Source organism: Micromesistius poutassou (genome assembly GCF_964030765.1).
Source record: "Micromesistius poutassou genome assembly, chromosome: 12".
Taxonomy (NCBI): Eukaryota; Metazoa; Chordata; class Actinopteri; order Gadiformes; family Gadidae; genus Micromesistius; species Micromesistius poutassou.
This window is the reverse complement of record NC_140282.1, coordinates 11,211,132-11,229,617: the sequence shown is the minus strand read 5'-3', so window position 1 is coordinate 11,229,617 and position 18,486 is coordinate 11,211,132. Positions and strand designations below refer to the sequence as shown.

Below are 18,486 nucleotides of genomic sequence, written 5' to 3'. Positions count from 1 at the left end.
TTCAATCTAATTATGTTACAAAATGTATGCTTCATGCCTTCATGCCTTTATTAATTGTCCCAATCGTGATTGAAAAACCTGACATGAAAGCTGTAGCTGGGTCGGCGAGGACAGAGCAGACTTTAATGGTTTATCCTACACCTTTAGCCTCCCGTGAGTATCACCTCAAAGGCCAGAGAAGTAAAAGTAGTTAGAGCGGAATAAAATAAATTGATGTCTCCTACCGAAACAAGGACCCAATTTCCCCCCCGCATGGGTCAACTGCTCGCTTGTCACACCATCTTCCAATTCCATTCCCATGTTTTATCGCTCTTTTCAACCCACCACTATATAACAACTCCTTCATTACTCTCTCATCCCTTCAGATCAGGTCATTACCTTCTAGGTATCAATAAAAATACTGTTCAATTGAAGCTTGTCATTTATGGGAAACATGTTCCACCTTCTGAGACATCCAGCTAAATTATTGGATATATTTGTATGGGGTTTTTGCCTTTATGGACAGCAGCTAAATAGTCAGAAAGAGAGGCATGTAGGATAGGGCTACAGGTCGAAATCGAACCTGGGTCGCTGCAAGGTGTGCGGTCTATGTGAGCACAGAAGCGAGTGAAGCCACGAAGACACCACTCATAACACTTTTTATTGTCAGAAATTGTGAGAGTTACTTTACATTTTTATGTTATATATATTTTTGCTAGGCTTGTCATTATTTTGCTTATTATGCTATTTCTTTTACCTTATTTGTGACTCTAATAATTTGATGTCTTCTTGCTAATTTGTCATTTGTCATGTCACAAGGATTTTCACTGTGCAGAGTGCCAATTTGTAATACTGTGCACATGCCAAATAAAACACTGACTTCGAACTTTGGTTAAGACCTATATATATATATATTGTATCACTATATAAACCATGTAAATATACATAAAGTCCAACTCCAACAAGTGGTTATTTAAGTTAACATGAACACTTCCTGTTTTGTTTTGTTGGTCCCTGGCTTTAGCTGCTGGCCGGGGCCCCGTTTGGAACGACGAGAAGCAAGACCATCCCCAAGGAGCAGTTCTCCTCAGCACAGGACCTGGACACCATCTGGTCTCTTGGGGCAAGTCAATGTCTCTGTGTCTGTCTCCATCTCCTCCCTCCTTCTCTCTCTCTCTCTCTCTCTCTCTCTCTCTCTCTCTCTCTCTCTCTCTCTCTCCCCCTTGTTTAACAAGAGCTAAGATAAGTTGTTATTGAGGATCAGTGTGTGGAACTGATTGTTGGTGTTGTGCTCTATTAAGTTATACAAGGTCCATAGAGATCTGTAACGGTCCGCTGCTGTAAATAAAGGTTTCTCTCTCTCTCTCTCTCTCTCTCTCTCTCTCTCTCTCTCTCTCTCTCTCTCTCTCTCTCTCTCTCTCTCTCTCTCTCTCTCTCTCTCTCTCTCTCTCTCTCTATCTCTCTCTCTGACTCTCTCTTTCTCTCTGTCTCGCTCTCTCTATCTCTTCTAATCTCTCTTGCTCTTTATCTCTCTGTCTTGAACTCTCCATCCAACTCTTCGACTCTCTCGCTCTCTCTTTTGCTCTCTCTCTATCTCTCTGTCTTTCTGTCTCGCTCTTTCTCTTTCTCTTTCTCTATCTCTCTCAATCTGACGCTGTCTCCCTCCATCTAACTCTTTTTCTTTGTTATATAAATACTGCATGGTGCTGAAATGGACACCAGCGGCTGTTATTTAACATTCTACAGCCCTTTAAGCAGGCTGTTTATTTCCTGATCACCTTCGCTGTTACCATGACCTCTACAATGAGGCTCATGTCGCGCGGAGCATAAGTGTCATGTGCACGGTAATCCATAGTGTGAGTGGCTTTACTGCCGTTCAGTGGGAATTGTAACGATTTTCTGCTTAAGCTTTGCAGATATATTTTTCTTCATTCCCACCTGGCGACTCAATCACTTTTATGATCACTATTATCACTATTATCGTGTGTGTGTGTGTGTGTGTGTGTTCGTGTGTGCGTGCGTGCGTGCGTGTGCGTGTGTGTAAGCATGTGTGTGTGTGTGTGTGTGTGTGTGTGTGTGCATGCGTGCGTGCGTGCGTGCGTGCGTGTGTGTGTGTGTGTGTGTGTGTGTGTGTGTGTGTGTGTGTGTGTGTGTTGGGACTGCAGGGCTATCTGCAGTACTCTGTGCTGTTCTACGGCTACTACGGCAGGGTGAGGAAGATCGGCAGCGCTGGCTACCGCCTCCCCCTGGCCTACTTCCTGGTTGGCATGGCGGTCTTTGCCTACAGCTTCATCATCCTGTTAAGAAAGTAATCCTCCCAGCATCTTGTATCTATCTATCAGCTTTCAAACTCAGCTATTTTACATGTCAAATGTCTAATCCCACATAGACAAAAAGTGCTGTATGCAAAAACTGAAGAGATCGTCATTTAGCAGACAGTTTTAGCCAGAGCGGCTTACAGGGATATCTTTCACTTCTTCTGGATGCCCCCAGGTGGACTGTGGACCCTGGGTTTTAAACCAAGAACCTTTTGGCTCAATCCCCCTAACCACTAGTCTCCCCCACCTCCTTATTACAATTTAGTAACGCTTATCCAAAAGTATATTTAAATAATTTCAGTACAAAAAAGTTATGCAGATCGACACATTTTCCCTTGGCCTGACTAACGTGTTGACACCAGAGTGAAGGAAACCACTAGTCTCCCCCACCTCCTTATTACAATTTAGTAACGCTTATCCAAAAGTATATTTAAATAATTTCAGTACAAAAAAGTTATGCAGATCGACACATTTTCCCTTGGCCTGACTAACGTGTTGACACCAGAGTGAAGGACGGGGGGGGGGGATGTTTTCACATTGTTCTCCTTCCAACGCCTCCCCCAGGATGGCGAAGAACTCCCGTCTGAGCCTGGCCAGCGCCTCGGACGAGAACTTCACCTTCTGCTGGCGGGTGTTCTGCGCCTGGGACTACCTGATCGGGAACCCCGAGGCGGCCGAGAGCAAAGGGGCCGCCATCGTCAACAACATCAGGGTTCGGGAAGACAGACTTATTCCTTTAATAACTCTGCAAGGCCGTTCAGTGTAATAACACACACACACACAAACACACACACTACTGGATTTGGAGGCATTGTCCACATGCCAAAGATCTGAAAACATATTTAGCATGTAATGCAGTGTCTGAAGACATGCAAATGTACAATTAACAATTGATGGTTTGAAAAATATATAGTTAACCATGGGTATGAATGATGTTGATATACTATCTTTATTTAGCACATCCGCAATATATCATGTGACTCAAGTTAGTAGGCCAAATGTAAAACCTGCATCCGTTTATGATTGCTTTTTAATTAATCAAATGGCATACCCTGGGCGTGTGATCATACGTGTTTCACATTTAATACATATGTAACATTTACATGTTGTTCCCATCCCCCTGCAGGAAGCCATTGTTGAGGAGCAGGAGAAGAAGAAAGACACAAGCCTGTATGTAGTTTTTGGTTTATCAAACATGTTGTAAGTTGACTACAGATGTACCCCCGGTTGGTTGAAGGAAAGAGATAAACAATTGGAAACAAATAAACTTGTCATGCTTGTCTCGACAAACTGCCAAATCCAATCACCTTAAACACCATCAATCTTGGCATGTTGCACGCCCCCTCAGACGCCTGCCTATCCAATCTACTAACTCAACAGTGCTGTGCGGGCATGTGTCTGTGTTCGTAAATCAACATAAACATAGTACATCTGAGGAAATTACAAAGTGTATCAATACATTATTGAAAGGCCTCGCTGTTAGAAAAACGCCATTTTTAGATGCCTATACTTAAAGGAGCAGGACAGGGTTAAGGCATCTTGCTCAAAGATGCCTTCAGGTAGATGTCGCTGTCAGGGTTCGATCCTGGTTACTTTTGTTTGGGAGTCAGTTGGGAGTCCTATGCCCTGTATCCCCTGCCCACCGAGGCTGCTCTTCTCCTCCTCCCAGGGCAGTTCTCATCAGCCTCCGCATCCTGGCCAACATCCTGGTGCTGCTGTCCCTGGCGGGCAGCATCTACATCATCTACTTTGTGGTGGACCGCTCTCAGAAGCTGGAGCAGGAGAAGCCCGAGCTCACCCTGTGGGAGAAGAACGAGGTGAGCATGGGCCGTAGCACTGACTGTATTTTGATTCAGACGTCAGATATGACGACTGGTACTTATTAGTTTAAAATGCAACATGTGGTTTTATTGGTGTTTATTTGCTTATTTGCTATGTGTTGGTATGTCTAAGTATGACTAAATAAACACCATTCAAAATTGTGTCAGCGGTCGTATTGTTTTTATGGTGACTGCCTGGACTCTGACTCCATTTTGGGGACTCGGACTCGAGCACTGAGATCTCGGGGTTGGGATTGAACGACTGGACGACAACACTGGTGCTTTGCATCTCCGGTGGTGGGTGGAACCCTGTCTCGCCGCTCATTGGGTTAGTTGTCCTTACAATGGGATTAGGTGACGCTGGATGCCAGCGCTGTCTGACTGGGGCTGAAAGCGGAGCCAGGCAGTTACAGTAAGGCCAGAGGAGAGGAGTAATTGGTTGGCTTGGGTTCACTACCATCTGTCCGTGGCAGCCGCTGATTTCATTGGCCTCCCGAGAGGAGTTAAGCCAGTGGTTCCCAACCCTTTTTGGCCCGTGTCCCAGACTTTAGCTAAGAAAATGTTTGCAACTCCAACTTTAACTTATGAACTATCTGCTTCCACAGAAATTGTTTTTACTGCTCTACTTCACACTAAATGATAAGTCGTAGTTCTCGCGTGGCTAGGAATCATAAAGCAGTCAGTTTGTATATAAAGGACGTCTATAAGACCCTTTTTTGGAATGTGGAATATTTGGCTAAGATGTTATAAATACAGAAAAACAGAGAAAATAAGTTGGTAGATCATTTTTATTTTTTTGTGAATTCAGAAGGATGCTAAACTGCTGACCATACTGTATAATATTACTGTACTGACTTGTGCATGTACAAATACCATACAATGTACACTTCATGTAAATGTCTACCATGCTAGTTAGCCTGAGAATGATAGTTTTCCTAGTCAGGCAGTCATTGCTATTCCCCTGTATACCTTTCTCCTTGCAGGTCAGTGTGGTGGTGTCTCTGATCACCATGATCGCTCCGTCTGCTTTTGAGCTGGTCTCTCAGCTGGAGATGTACCATCCAAGAACCTCCCTACGCTTCCAGCTGGCCAGGTGAAACACCAGCACATACTGGGCTGATAGATATATATTGATATCCATCTCTACCGCTATATCTAGAGAGAGTTGAAGAGAGAGATAAAGAGAGAGCTAGAAAGGGGGAGAAAGAGAGAGACAGAGAGAGAGTCAGCTATATCAAGTGAAGAGGCTCCATTGAATAACATAAGGAAAGAGGTTTATGGACGCAAAGTGAGTTGAGTGTGTGTCCACAGGGTTCTGGTGCTGTACCTGGGCAATCTGTACAGCCTAATCATCGCCCTGCTGGACAAGGTCAACATCATGAGCTCTGCTGTGAGTACGCCTCTCAGAACACTGGTATTAGTGAGTTAGGCACAACCACCAGTATTGTATTACACTGGTGTAGCCATTCGCTGATGCAAAGGGACCAATCATCATCCATTACTTCAAACGTCTCTACTGTGTGTGTGTGTGTGTGTGTGTGTGTGTGTGTGTGTGTGTGTGTGTGTGTGTGTGTGTGTGTGTGTGTGTGTGTGTGTGTGTGTGTGTGTGTGTGTGTGTGTGTGTGTGTGTGTGTGTGTGTGTGTGTCCAGGTCCAGGTCCAGGTGGTTCCTGGTAACTGGTCCGACCCCAGCACCTTCCTGGCCACCATCTCTCAGCCAGATGAGGAGAGTCTGTCCACCTTAGTCTCAGAGATGTATCTCTCTGGACACAAGAACAACAGCACGACCATGACGACGACCACCACCACCATAGCGACCATCGCAACGGTGCTGGACGCGGGCAGCGTCTTCAGCAACGTCAGCACTGGCAAGAACGTCTTGGTGGCATTGACCAATCACACGGCTCTGTTTGAGAAGAACGCCCGTTCTCAGCAGGACCCCTGCTGGGAGACCTACGTTGGACAGGTTATCTCTCTTTCCGTCTCTCCTTCTCACTCTGTTTGTATCACCTATCACTCTCTGTAACTCACTCTCTGTCTGTCTGTCTGTCAGTCACTCTTTGTGTCTGTCTGCCTGCCTGTCTGTCTGTCACTCTTTGTGTCTGTCTGCCTGTCTGTCTGTCACTCACTCTCTTTGTTTGTCTCTCTCTTGTTTCTCTTTTTCTCATTTTGCTGTAGGATGAATATAAAATAAGAAAGACATTATAGTGGGCACAAAACTAAAGTTTGATAATGTTTGCATTTCTCTGGTATTATAACCTAAAATATTTACAACAATTTAGCTCTCATCTGTGTTAAATGTGTTGTGATCAGGCAATAACAAGTAATATTGCCAAAGACCAGTAGGGGGCAGCATGGCAATTGCTATAACTCAGTTGCTCGGAAATGTGAAAAACACAAATAGCAGTACATAAACAAATGGTGTGTGTGTGTGTGTGTGTGTGTGTGTGTGTGTGTGTGTGTGTGTGTGTGTGTGTGTGTGTGTGTGTGTGTGTGTGTGCGTGTGCGTGTGCCTGTGTGTGCGCGTGTGCGTGCTTCACAACACAGGAGATGCTGAAGCTGTCCATCATCGACATGATCTTCACGGTAGCCAGCATCCTATTGATTGACTTCATCCGTGGCCTGGTGGTGCGTTACCTCAGTGACTGCTGCTGCTGGGACCTGGAGAGCAAGTTTGTGAGTGACCAACAGATGAGATATTAAACACTACATTACCCAACAGAACACACATTAAACACTACATCGCCCCAACAGATCACCCATTAAACACTACATCGCACAACAGATCAAACATTAAACACTACATTTCACTATGCTGTCAAAATATGCCAATTCAATTGTGGGTAACTGTCGTCCAATTCAAACAGAGGTCACTTTGGTGAAGAGAATATTACAGAACTTTAATAATACAGAATAAAGTTCTTGAAGCGCAATGCTGGCAGGCTGCCACCCTGGCACGGCCAGAAGCCATCCATAAGATAGAGTCCGAGCAAGATCTTGGACCTCTTTAAAAATCTTGAAGAACTGCCAATTTCTAAACTGAATACATTTCCTTTATCTCAATGCAGCACATGGCTTTGTCGTTGGCCCACTAGAATTATGAGGACACAGATAATACCTTTTCTCTTGAATCAACCCTCAGCCCGAATACGGAGAATTCAAAATAGCGGAGAATGTCCTGCACCTGATCTACAACCAGGGGATGATCTGGTGAGTCCGATTAAACAATGTGCTAATGACTGTTTTCCCTCACAAAATGACCATAGCCACAATGCCAGAGATCTCTACTATCTCCATTAAAAGCTGCAGCACAGGAGCTTCAGCTATTGCCACCGGTGCAATACCGGACGCCCTGTGCCACTATTAGCAGGAGTAGCAGTGCAGAGAGGCAGTGACCCTGGGTAAATTGACTTTAGCCTTGCCTGCAATCTCTCCATTACACTCCCGCACACTCAGCTAGGTTGTATTTCTCCCCCCCCCCCCCCCCCCCCCCACGACTCATTTCCGAGATATCGTCTGGTGGGTGATGAGTGTAATAATGTGGCGCCCCGAGTGGCTCGCTCTAATGTGGTTTATGAGGAAACACACAAGCCTCCCCAAAGGGCGTCCTCACAAAATGTCCCCACAAAGTGTCCCCGCCAAGTACCCAGACTGTGTGTGAAATTGTGTGTGGGTTTTAGTTTTTCCCTTTTATCTATCTGCATCTGTTTCTTGAATGTGTGGGTATGTTTGTGTTTGTGTGTGCCGTTCTGTGTGTCTGCATCTGTTTGTCGTGTGTGCGTGGGTGACCACTTACGTGTCTCTCTTTTTTTATCCAGGATGGGGGCGTTTTTCTCCCCTTGTCTCCCTGCCTTTAATGTGATGAAGCTGATTGGCTTGATGTACCTGAGGAGCTGGGCTGTTTTGACCTGCAATGTTCCCCATCAGCAAGTCTTCCGGGCATCCAGGTTCATACATGCACGCACGCACGCACGCACACACGCACACGCACACATAATGAAATGAAGCTCTAAAACAAATAAACCAAACAAACCAACACAGAGAAAGACAATTTAACGATTCTAAATCAATTTCCTATTTGGTGAACCATTCAAAAAGGATGTGTGTGCGTGTATGTGTGTGTGTGTGTGTGTGTATGGGGGGGGGGGGTGTTGTGTGGCGGTTTGTGCGTGCGTGAGTCACTTCACATTTCAATTTCCAGTGATTTGCTTGGATTGTAACATCTCGATATCTATAATTTCATGCAGCTGACTGACAGTAAGGGCTTCCGGGCCTATGGTCCTTTGGCTGCTTCAGATTTATGTAACAAGGCTGTTTCTCCGGGGTCTTATCAGTCTCTCCCAGATGGGGTAGAATATAACAGCACCCATTCACACACAAAGAAGCATATTACTTCACTCTCTCTCTCTCTCTCTCTCTCTCTCTCTCTCTCTCTCTCTCTCCCGCTCCCTCCTTCCCTCTCTCTCTGTCTCTCTCTGTTTTGAGTGAGGGTTGTGTGTATCGCTGTAATGCTGTTTTGCTTGAGGGGAGGGAGCAATGGAGCCAGACACTGTACTGACCAGTTAAATCCCATTCATGTTAACACAGTGCACCATCGACCGATTTATTGTGTAAATCAGAGAGTTAACACAACCCACACAGAATGTAGGGGAAGGGTAGATAACAATTATTTCCTACAGATTAGCACTATACAAAATCCTATTTTGTCTTAATGTAAATATTGGAGACTGGTTTCAATATTATATGGTCATTTACATATACACAAACACACATAAAACATATTTAAAACAATACAATTAATACACAGCTTATATTTATGTAACTCAGGTGTAATTTTGTTTTTATGTTTTATGTTTTATTAGATCAAACAACTTCTATCTGGCCATGTTGTTGTTCATGCTGTTCCTGTGCATGCTGCCCACGATCTTCGCCATAGTGCGATATAGACCATCTCAGCACTGTGGGCCATTCAGGTAAAAACCCAATGTTTTATTATGTAATCACTCATTAATTATTAACTATGCACAAATATATGTAAATAAGATGGGCTAGCCTAGTACTGTGCAGCAGTAAAATGTGTGTGTATATGTTGTGTTTGTGTTTATTTGTCTTGCACTGACTTTACAGTGGACAGGAGAAGATCTATGACATCATTTCCGACACCATTGCCAGTGACTTCCCGCTGTGGTTCAGCAAAGTGATGAGTTACATCACCAGCCCAGTTGTGGCTCTGCCCGCACTGCTACTGCTCTTGTGAGGCCACACGGATGCACACTAGCATGCAAGCTGGCACACACATACACACACACACACACACACACACACACACACACACACACACACACATGAACAGTCACACACAGACACAGACACATACAGACACATTGTGCATACATGCACAGATACACACTTAAATGAAGAAATATATGTACAGAAACAAGGCCAGCCATGTACAATTCAAAGACAAAAGAAAACACCCCTGTTTATCGTGCTTCAGGCTACTGTTGACTGTGTATTCCAGCATGCTGATATACTACCTCCAGGCCATCGCCAGATCCCTCAAGTTCACCAACAACCAGCTGAGGCAGCAGCTCCAGACAGTAAGTGTGTAAAACAGGATTTGAGGCCTGGAAGCATCTTTTAACAGCTCTACATGTTTACCTTGTGGTCTCTGGGATTCTAGGAACGGTCAAATGACAAGAAGAAAGTCTTCCAGTTGGCTGCAGGTAGGGCTTGCTCATGACTTCATCTCAGAAACAAAGGATGGCTAATGTTCCCTTTACTGTTAATAGAGTGAATGGCATGAATGTACTTTGAGGAAATCAAGTGAAGGACAGCACTGTTCTATAGTAGTATATCATCACATTACAAGTATAGCCACTCCTTAAAGTTAATCCAAAAGCATAATTGCATTTAGCAGTACATCTACGCTTTTTTCTAAATCAAGCATAAGCATTGTTTGCAAACACTGACTTCTTCCACTGCTTCTTGGAACTGCATTTGTCCATTGGACAAAGACGTTTTTATTGTTAGCATAAGAAATGTACGAAAGGTTGTAAGCAAGGTTGTAATAACGACTGACCTATGACCTATGACATCATCAGCCAGGCTCCAAGCCCCAGAGGTCGCCGTCGATACGAAGACGGACCAGCAGGAGAGCGACGTCACGAGCCACGAGTCCTCCATCCACTCATCGCCGCAGCACAACGGCAGTGTCACCAACTTTCAGTCTCCCGTTCGCCGTGGTAACAGCATCCGCACCATCACCCAGTCGGTGTCACGGGCAGAACTGAACACAGGAGGTGTGGCTGGAACTTCCAGAAGTCCCCCCGTGCCAATGTTGCACAGGCAGAGGCCCGACCACCTACCCACTAGGTAGAGTTATCACAGAAGAACTACTGTGGCGTCTGACGAATACAATCTGACAATACTGGAAGGTTCTTTGAAGCCTTTGGTTCTGTATTGAGAAAAGGGAAACCGTTTAATCATAGTGTAATACAACTCGTTGTTAAATGTCTATTGTGCCTTTTTCTTTCATTGAGGAACTTACTACTCTGTGATAACAGCTGTTTTGTCCCTTAATGTTGACAGCACAAAAAGAAAAGCCTGGCAGTTTAATTTCGAGAACGATCATGTTCAATGAAATCAAGGCCACCAGTGTGGAGTTATTTTAATAATATATATTTTGTAGCTTGAATCGCTCAACTCAACAGCTAGCTAAGCACCAAGATCTGCAGTGTATTTGTAGGATTAAAACGCCCTAACCACTAACGGCTCCTGAAGGACAGTTATGACAATCCCCTATAAGTCGCTTAACATAATATCACTCACTTAACTCAACTCTCTTTTTTCCCCAGCAGGCAGCAGTCGGCTCCGTTCCTCGTCGGCCCCAGCGGCTCCTGCCGGGCCAAGTCCTACCGCCACGTGGCGTACAACCCCGCCCCCGGTTTCCCCGACGACGTCCACTACTCGGACCCGCTGTACCGCAAGACGGCTCGGCCCGCGCACCCGGCCGAGGCGGCGGGCGTGGTCACGGCCCACAGCTATGCGGCGCGGCGGCCGCACGTGGCCACGCGCTACGTCATCCTGAACGAGCACGAGGCGCGCAAGAAGCTGCTGCGCTCCACCACGCGCATCCCCCGCCACTACTGCCCCGACGGACCCTCGGACCTCTACCCCCCGCGCGGCGGCGGCGGCGGCGGCGGCGGCAAGCGCTACGCCCCCCGCGCCCCGCAACACCAGCTCCAGTCCCAGAGGTCGCTGGCCTCGCAGCCCCACCTGAGCGAGGAGGAGGAGGAGGAGATGGAGGAGGAAGGGGTGGGGTCAGAGGTCAGGAAGAAAGCGCAGCGGAAGGGCTTGTTGGGACAGGACGGCCGGCGCCCGCGGTCCCTCTCGGACCTGTACCAGCCGGCGCGCTTCTACATCGGCGAGCGCGTGGAGAGCCAGGTGTCCATGGGGAAGGACGCCCACGTGGCCCGGGGCAGGCGGGGGGGGGCGGCGCAGGCGGGGGCGAACGCCAGGGAGGAGGACGAGGAGGACGAGATAGACTGGGAGGGGCTGGAGGCATACGCCTGCTCGCACGCCGGCGGGAGGAGGGCGGAGCCGGGGGCGGCGGCGGCGCGCGTCCGACGCCCCGCCCTGTCCCCAGGGCGCTACGGGCAGTCCTCCGGCGTGGCCAGGCCGGGGGAACCCCAGGTCAAGCCCAAGGTCAAGACCAGGTCCAAGCTGGAGCCCGCCCTGACGGAGTCTGACTCCGCCTCCTTGGGCTCCAGTAGCGACCAGCAGAACAGCAGCACCGACCAGTACATCCAGGTCATCCACAACAAGGAGCGCCATCTCAAGTCTGACGCCAGGCAGGGCAAGATGGCTAAGAAGAAGTCGAAGGCCAGCATCGATCTCAACGTCTCTAGGTCAAATGAATTGGTTTGCTCCAATGTGTGAGGGATAGGGAAAGGGTTAGCAAAAGTCTTTGCAATCATATGTATATTTGCTGACCAAAAGTTACAAAGATGGAATTATCAATTGCGACAGCAAAGTATATATTTGTAACATTTTAACATTTTAACTTAACAGTGTAGTGTGTAAGAGAATTCTCCTCATATAATGTTTGATAATTACATTACATATGTTCACATAAGATGGTGGTGGTCTTACCTTGCTTATTTTATCTGTACATCAAACTATTAAATATTAATCAATTTCGGTTTCGGTTGGGTAAATAATGCTGATGAAGTTTCCACAAGTTTCCGCTACATATGTGGGGGGGGGGGCTCCAATAAGTCAAGCTGTCTCTAGGTTCTGTTTTATGAGGAATACCTTGTATTTTCCACCTTGTAATTGCTTTATTTGTGGTTCAGACTGGTCTCGCCAGATTGGTCTCGCCAGGTTGTATTAAGATGAACTGAAAGGTTAGTATAAGGTGAGCTATAGAAAACTTGGACTACACATGGCATCGACCACAAGCAGGACAGTTGGGGGGCACATACACACAGCCCCACGAATACAGTCTTTGTACCATATTATGAAACAACTGCTCTGAGCACTTTAATCTGAATTTGCTTTTTATTGCTGCTTAATAATGTCTGTCTTCAGTACTGCTGAAGATCAAGTGACAAGGGTCACGGTTGGCCACTGCTTAAATTATTTATGTGTTTGCATGAATATTTAGGCGTATTTGCATATGTTTTCATGTTGCATGTACTTATACATGTTTGTCTTCATAAACATCCATAACGTCCATATGTTTAAGTCCTAGATATTGACCTAGAGTTTGATGTGTGCTGCATTTGAACTACAAATCCCAGCAGTACCTACAATAACCGCGCGGGGGGCTAGTGAGTCACGTTTCTGCAGCGTCTCTGCTTTTGAGTGACTCGGGTTTATGGGGCTGTAACGTTATGCGAGTCGGTCATTCAAATCAGTATCTCTTTCTATTACGGTCATCACGTGAATGGGTTATTCTGACTATCTAACCCTGACATTGGCGTTCGCTGGAAACCACCGATGCGATGATTGACTGTGGACGAGTGGAAAGGCTCGGTTCCGCCGCCCAGCTGTGTTAGCCTGCTAGCCTCACCTCCTCAGCTTTGAATGGCTTGTTAGCTCCCCATGCTAAGTGACACAGAGCCGACCCCGGTGTCCTCATCAAGGCCTATAGGATCTATAGATCGTACACGACAGCTGGGCTAGCCCCATTTTTTAAAAACGCGTTTGAACACCACAGCCATCCATGGATTTTGTACATAAAGCCAACACCGTGTCTGACTGCCTGCTGGGCTTCAAGAAGGACGAGTCCGGCTGGAAGACCTGCAAGAAGTCGGTAAATGACTGATGATGTTTTTTTTGTATTCACTTGATCTTTGTTAAAACCTGTTATTCGTGTAAAGTCATTCTGACATCCTGATTCCTCGTATTGGATGAATAAAGCACCGCGTGTCTTATTCGATCAGGTCTTATGGACGACTGAATTCTGTCCCATGTGTTTAATATTTGATCACCATATCCTCACTGGTACAGTGAAACATAGTCATGACTGTGTCCATCGATCTCGATCCCTGATCAGAGAGCTGATCACCATACACCCAGCCTGTGTGCACATTATAAAACACCCCCACATGAGGGTGGACGTAGATTAAAAGTTAAATCCAAAAAATGATTTATACCCCCGCCCAATTATGTCATAAATCGTCGCAAACTAGGATCAGTAATAACCAATAACGAGGGATGATCTGTAAACTTCAGCCCGTGGATTCAATAAACCACAATGCTGCATGTGTTAAGTCGTCACAACAAAACCAAATGTCACGTTACAGTCATTAAATCCTGCCCATTTGGCCACATCAACCACATCCATCATGAAGGGGAGGACGGAATATGGCTGCTGTCTGCCACGTCTCCACCTGGATTTATGAATGAATGGTTCATCAGTGAAGGGGTCTTTATGCTGCTGCACATAGCTTTGGTGCAAAAACGGCAAAGGTGACCCGTTTAGGGAGAGTCTGGGCTATACAATGTACCATGTGCTTCAAAAGGTGACATTGACCCTTACTCCAGTTTGTAATAAAGCTGCAGGTGAAATGGGACCAGTCCAGTCTCTCTTGTTTACCTGCGTGTATGTTGTATAGGTTTATCTGTTTGGATGAATCGTTTGTTATAATACATGGATAAACCATCTGTACCAGATAAGTGACCCCACTGACTTAAACTGGCAAATCTGCCTTAAATAGTTAATCAACGTTTAATATCTCCTTTATAGAATGATGTCGTCGTCTCCTGGCGTCCCTCCACTGAGTTCCCAGGAAATGTGTGAGTTGTTACTCTACCCCTAAATGATGAACATAACCAAAGGTCGTTTTTTTCACTGAAGCACATTGTTGCATGATGTTGTTTGTTCTGCTCCCGGGATTGACGTCTGTTTGTTCATAATGATGTAATAGCTCGGACAATAAGGGCACACTAGTCTGCATACACCGCAGCGTGTACATTCCTTTTTATATCTGTCCTACTTCTCTTGACGGTGCGTCCTGTGTTGTGTGACTGCAGCTATAAGGGGGAGGGGGTGGTCAACGGCAGCAAGGAGAAGGTGTGGGAGTGCCTTGAGCCAGTGCCGGGTGGACTGAGGGTGAAATGGGATAACAACGTCAAGAAGTTTGAGCTCCTGGAACAAGTGACAGAGGTGCGTGGAAACCATCAGTGTATACGGGTTCCGTACATTTTTCAACTCATATTTTCTTGGACGTCTGACCCAAACCAGTGCCTACATACTGAGGACCCACCCCCCCCCCCCCCCCCCACCCAAATAATGTGATACACCCATGCTATTCAGAAAGCGGACACTTTTCATTAGGTAGATGTTAGATATAGGTAGATGTAGATGTTTGATATGTTCATCAAGGAGGTCTACAGGAAGCGGGATGATGAATTGTGCCTCTCTGTACCCCCCTTCCCCCTCCTCAGATCATCTCGGTCTGCAGAACGGTGACCCCGTCGGCAGCCATGGGCATCATCGCTCCGCGAGACTTTGTGGACGTTGTGCAGATAAAGCAATATGAAGACGGCACCATCTCATCGAACGGTAAGCCTAGCCTCTTGTTGACCGTCTTGGTTCTTTCTCCTCTTGCACTTTTCGCGGTGTTTTGTTATGTGAGTTATGCCTCTGACTGAGCACGAGCAAGCGCATGTGACACATCAACAACCTAAATGCCTCCTGTAGCAGAGCGGCCTCTCTTAGCCAAGGGGCTAATAGACACCCTTCTGTGTTTATAGCCTGTGTTACTTTAGGTGTGGACTTTACTGAAGCGCACTATATAGTGTTCAAGGTTAGCTGCTGACCACCTAACATTTTTCATTTCTCCAAGTGTTTACAACCCTTACCAATTATTCTCAAGATCAAATTTATATTTGAAGAGTTGGGAAAAACCACAGCGCTTTAAATGCTTTAGAATTCTCTTTTCCTGAAATTATGTTATAACCTTTTCACATTAAAAATGTCCAAATGTTTGGGTTGGATATGTCTAACAATAATGTATCGTTGAACCATATTTACTGTCCTCAATGTTCTTATTTGAGGCCTGGGACACCTGATCATGTCTAATATCTGAACGTGCACCTCTTTTCCTCTGCCCCCCGACAGCCACCAACGTGGTTCACCCCAGCTGCCCCCCCCAGTCAGGCTTTGTGAGGGGCTTCAACCACACCTGTGGCTGTATCTGTGTCCCCATCTCAGGGTAAGTACAGGGCCCCTGCGATGTCATGCTGGGTCCTGCTGGCCCTCTTGCTATGCAAAATGGGCAGAGAAATGTTCATGAGAATAACAAGGGAAAGGATAAAAATAATCCTATCGGGCCTAATGCAATCAATAGCTAACAGTGCATGCCTTGTTGCAAGAATAGTATTGTCCGGGGTGACCCTGGTGTGTACTGTGCGTTTGGTGATAAATGCGCTTTGACATTTTGACGTTAGTCAAATTATTCAATTTTTATATCTCGATATTGGTTTGCGCTTCACTAAATCTTTTTTTAATGGACATAAAAGAAGCCTCAAGTGGCCGTCCAGTTTGCCCACAGTGGGGCAGCATTGAGCCACAGCCCCCCGAAAACATAAGCCTTGTGTCGCCAGCTGTTTTCTTCTGACTTCTCATGTCCACATCGGTCCTGTCCTCTCCTCTCCTCCCCTCTGCTCCGTCCTCCAGAGAGCCCAACAAGACGCAGGTGTTCAGCTTCTTCCAGACAGACCTGGGCGGTCTGCTCCCCCGCTCCGTGGTGGACTCCTTCTTCCCCTCCAGCATGGCCGAGTTCTACAGCAACCTGGCCAAGGCTGTGAAGTCCCTTAAGGACCACTGAGAGCGGCCCCCCCAGCTCCAGCTAACAGGTCACGCCTCCCGTTGAATCCAGTAGATTATCTTTTAGCTCCCGTTTTGTTTTTATAATCCTGCCGTGTGTCTAAAACCGTATATGCAGTGTTCTCTTGTTGCTCTCACCCTGGCATTCCACTTCTACTTTCCCTTCCTGTTCACTGCATAGTTGTTACACAGTAAAAAAACATGCATGTTGCATGTGACCTTGATACTTACCCTGGGACCCTGGAATCAGATTCCAAGGCAGGGCAGTGAGATTATACCTCATTTTTCTGTTGTTTTTGCCTTGCACTTGAAGAAGTTTGATGGTTCTTCTGTCGGTTATACTGTATATTCCACTCAGCCCCCAGGACATCTGCCCCCCTTCCATACAGTATACAGTACTTAAATATCAAAGCACAGATTGAGGCACCTCTATTACATGTGGTTTGCATCTATTAACACAAAATGACTCGACAATGACTCATGGATAGGTGATCCATCCAAAAAAGGTGCAAGCTTTTGTTTCAAAACAGGAAAACCAAACTACACTACATTGCTATACTGGGTGTTGTTGTACATTCCCTTTACTACTCGATGTCCATGGGCTATTTTTGTGTATTTGCTGCACACACATTGAGCTGAGCTTTTATCAAAGGCGAGCGGTGACTGAGATCTTCTTTACTCCTGTCTCAAAGACACCTTGAAGGCTACCCTCGTGTTTGCTGAATCATTTTTAAAAAACTACAGCAAAGCGTGTATTTTGCGTTAAATCTTATTTAAACTGGCACACAAAGCCAATTTCTTCTAAATTATCTTAGAAGCACTTTATAATTCCAACAAAAAAAAAAACGTCAGGCCCAGTTAGCGTTCAGGTTCAAGGGTTCAAGAGAGTTCAGGTCAAGTGCTAAACAAAATGACAAAATCAGAGGCCTTGTGATTTAAGATAGTCAGTATGTCAGACAGTGGGTATGGTGGTACGAGTTGAGGTAAGGTAAAGATCAGTGTTCTGTTTGACTGGTAGCCTACCAGCAATAAGATGCTGGTGGTCAGACTTGCATGCATCATTCTCCATTTACAAATATGATAAGCCATATAAGGTAACATCTTTTTTAATCATTATTGTATCGTTAAGTAATTATTTTCAAACTAAAAGTCCCTTTTATTTCCTTGTATCCCATAAGGATATTCTTAACGATAACGACAACCTTTAGAAGTGCATTCTACTGTCATGTTCGTGTTTTGTGTGCTTGCCTTCCTGTTGATCTTTTTCTGATTCCAATGACTTTTTCATCCCGGGAGAAATTATTTCTGTTGCAAATTCTCCGCTCAAGGTAATAGGAAAATGGAAAACATGTAATATTTTCACTTGTGTCTCTGAGGTGTGTAAATGCTTGAATATGTTATTGACTTGAAATGGTAAATACAGGTGGCTGCTAAACTAAAATAAACACGACAAGTAAATGAGGTATAATAATGTGGTATACAAATGCGAATATCAATAATCATGACCTGGGGAGTGAATTTTACCTTGTCGCCACAAAGACAATTTTCCATATAAAATAACAGATGGGATTCTTCCAATATGAAAATATTGTAATATTGTTAAATGGAGAGCGAAGACCCAAAGCACTGCCATTAATCAAACATGCAGATGGCATTCCCATGCTTACAGGTAAATAACTTGGTTTGACCAATTTCTGACAATTAGTCTGTGTTTCTTATAATTTTGTAGTTTGCTGCGTGTGATCTTGGGTACGTTTTTGACAAAGTGATGAAGTCAAAGAGTGTTTTTTGGCCATTTATGCAAGATCAAAAATGTTACTGTAATATCAATTCCATTTTGTGATGTTTTCATCCCATTGAAAACAACTGCTGCTAAAGAGAGTGGCCCATGTTAAGTTTTACATGTATATTCAGCACATAAGATAGACTGTTTACCTAGTACTACACTGTTCCAAAATAATTGTTCTTCTGTTTTTGTAAAGCACCAGCATTGTCATTAAATTACCAATCAGAATACATTTGTGTTTCGA

The 18,486-nt window shown here is 45.4% G+C and overlaps 2 protein-coding genes across 2 annotated transcripts in view; both read left to right on the top strand.

Annotated features, from left to right (window-relative positions):
• The window catches only part of tmc3 (transmembrane channel like 3), a gene marked incomplete at both ends in the record, with an annotated part of 18,704 nt that extends 6,647 nt beyond the window's left edge, over positions 1 to 12,057 (top strand). Inside the window, 18 exons of the mRNA XM_084476339.1 lie at positions 1,004 to 1,102; positions 2,145 to 2,287; positions 2,862 to 3,009; positions 3,424 to 3,467; positions 3,967 to 4,114; positions 5,101 to 5,210; positions 5,429 to 5,507; positions 5,834 to 6,082; positions 6,664 to 6,792; positions 7,259 to 7,326; positions 7,935 to 8,063; positions 8,979 to 9,089; positions 9,244 to 9,369; positions 9,638 to 9,716; positions 9,800 to 9,842; positions 10,221 to 10,491; positions 10,977 to 11,379; positions 11,485 to 12,057. Of these exons, the coding sequence (XP_084332465.1) occupies positions 1,004 to 1,102; positions 2,145 to 2,287; positions 2,862 to 3,009; positions 3,424 to 3,467; positions 3,967 to 4,114; positions 5,101 to 5,210; positions 5,429 to 5,507; positions 5,834 to 6,082; positions 6,664 to 6,792; positions 7,259 to 7,326; positions 7,935 to 8,063; positions 8,979 to 9,089; positions 9,244 to 9,369; positions 9,638 to 9,716; positions 9,800 to 9,842; positions 10,221 to 10,491; positions 10,977 to 11,379; positions 11,485 to 12,057 (2,952 nt within the window). The remainder of the gene's footprint in view (positions 1 to 1,003; positions 1,103 to 2,144; positions 2,288 to 2,861; positions 3,010 to 3,423; positions 3,468 to 3,966; positions 4,115 to 5,100; positions 5,211 to 5,428; positions 5,508 to 5,833; positions 6,083 to 6,663; positions 6,793 to 7,258; positions 7,327 to 7,934; positions 8,064 to 8,978; positions 9,090 to 9,243; positions 9,370 to 9,637; positions 9,717 to 9,799; positions 9,843 to 10,220; positions 10,492 to 10,976; positions 11,380 to 11,484) is intronic.
• Positions 12,058 to 13,004: 947 nt separating this feature from the next.
• Positions 13,005 to 18,466, top strand: stard5 (StAR related lipid transfer domain containing 5). The gene is made up of 6 exons (XM_084476490.1): positions 13,005 to 13,435; positions 14,372 to 14,421; positions 14,659 to 14,791; positions 15,073 to 15,190; positions 15,749 to 15,842; positions 16,307 to 18,466. The coding sequence occupies exons 1-6, from the start codon at positions 13,346 to 13,348 to the stop codon at positions 16,455 to 16,457; spliced, it is 636 nt and encodes a 211-aa protein (XP_084332616.1). The 5' UTR covers positions 13,005 to 13,345; the 3' UTR covers positions 16,458 to 18,466.
• Positions 18,467 to 18,486: the final 20 nt, after the last annotated feature.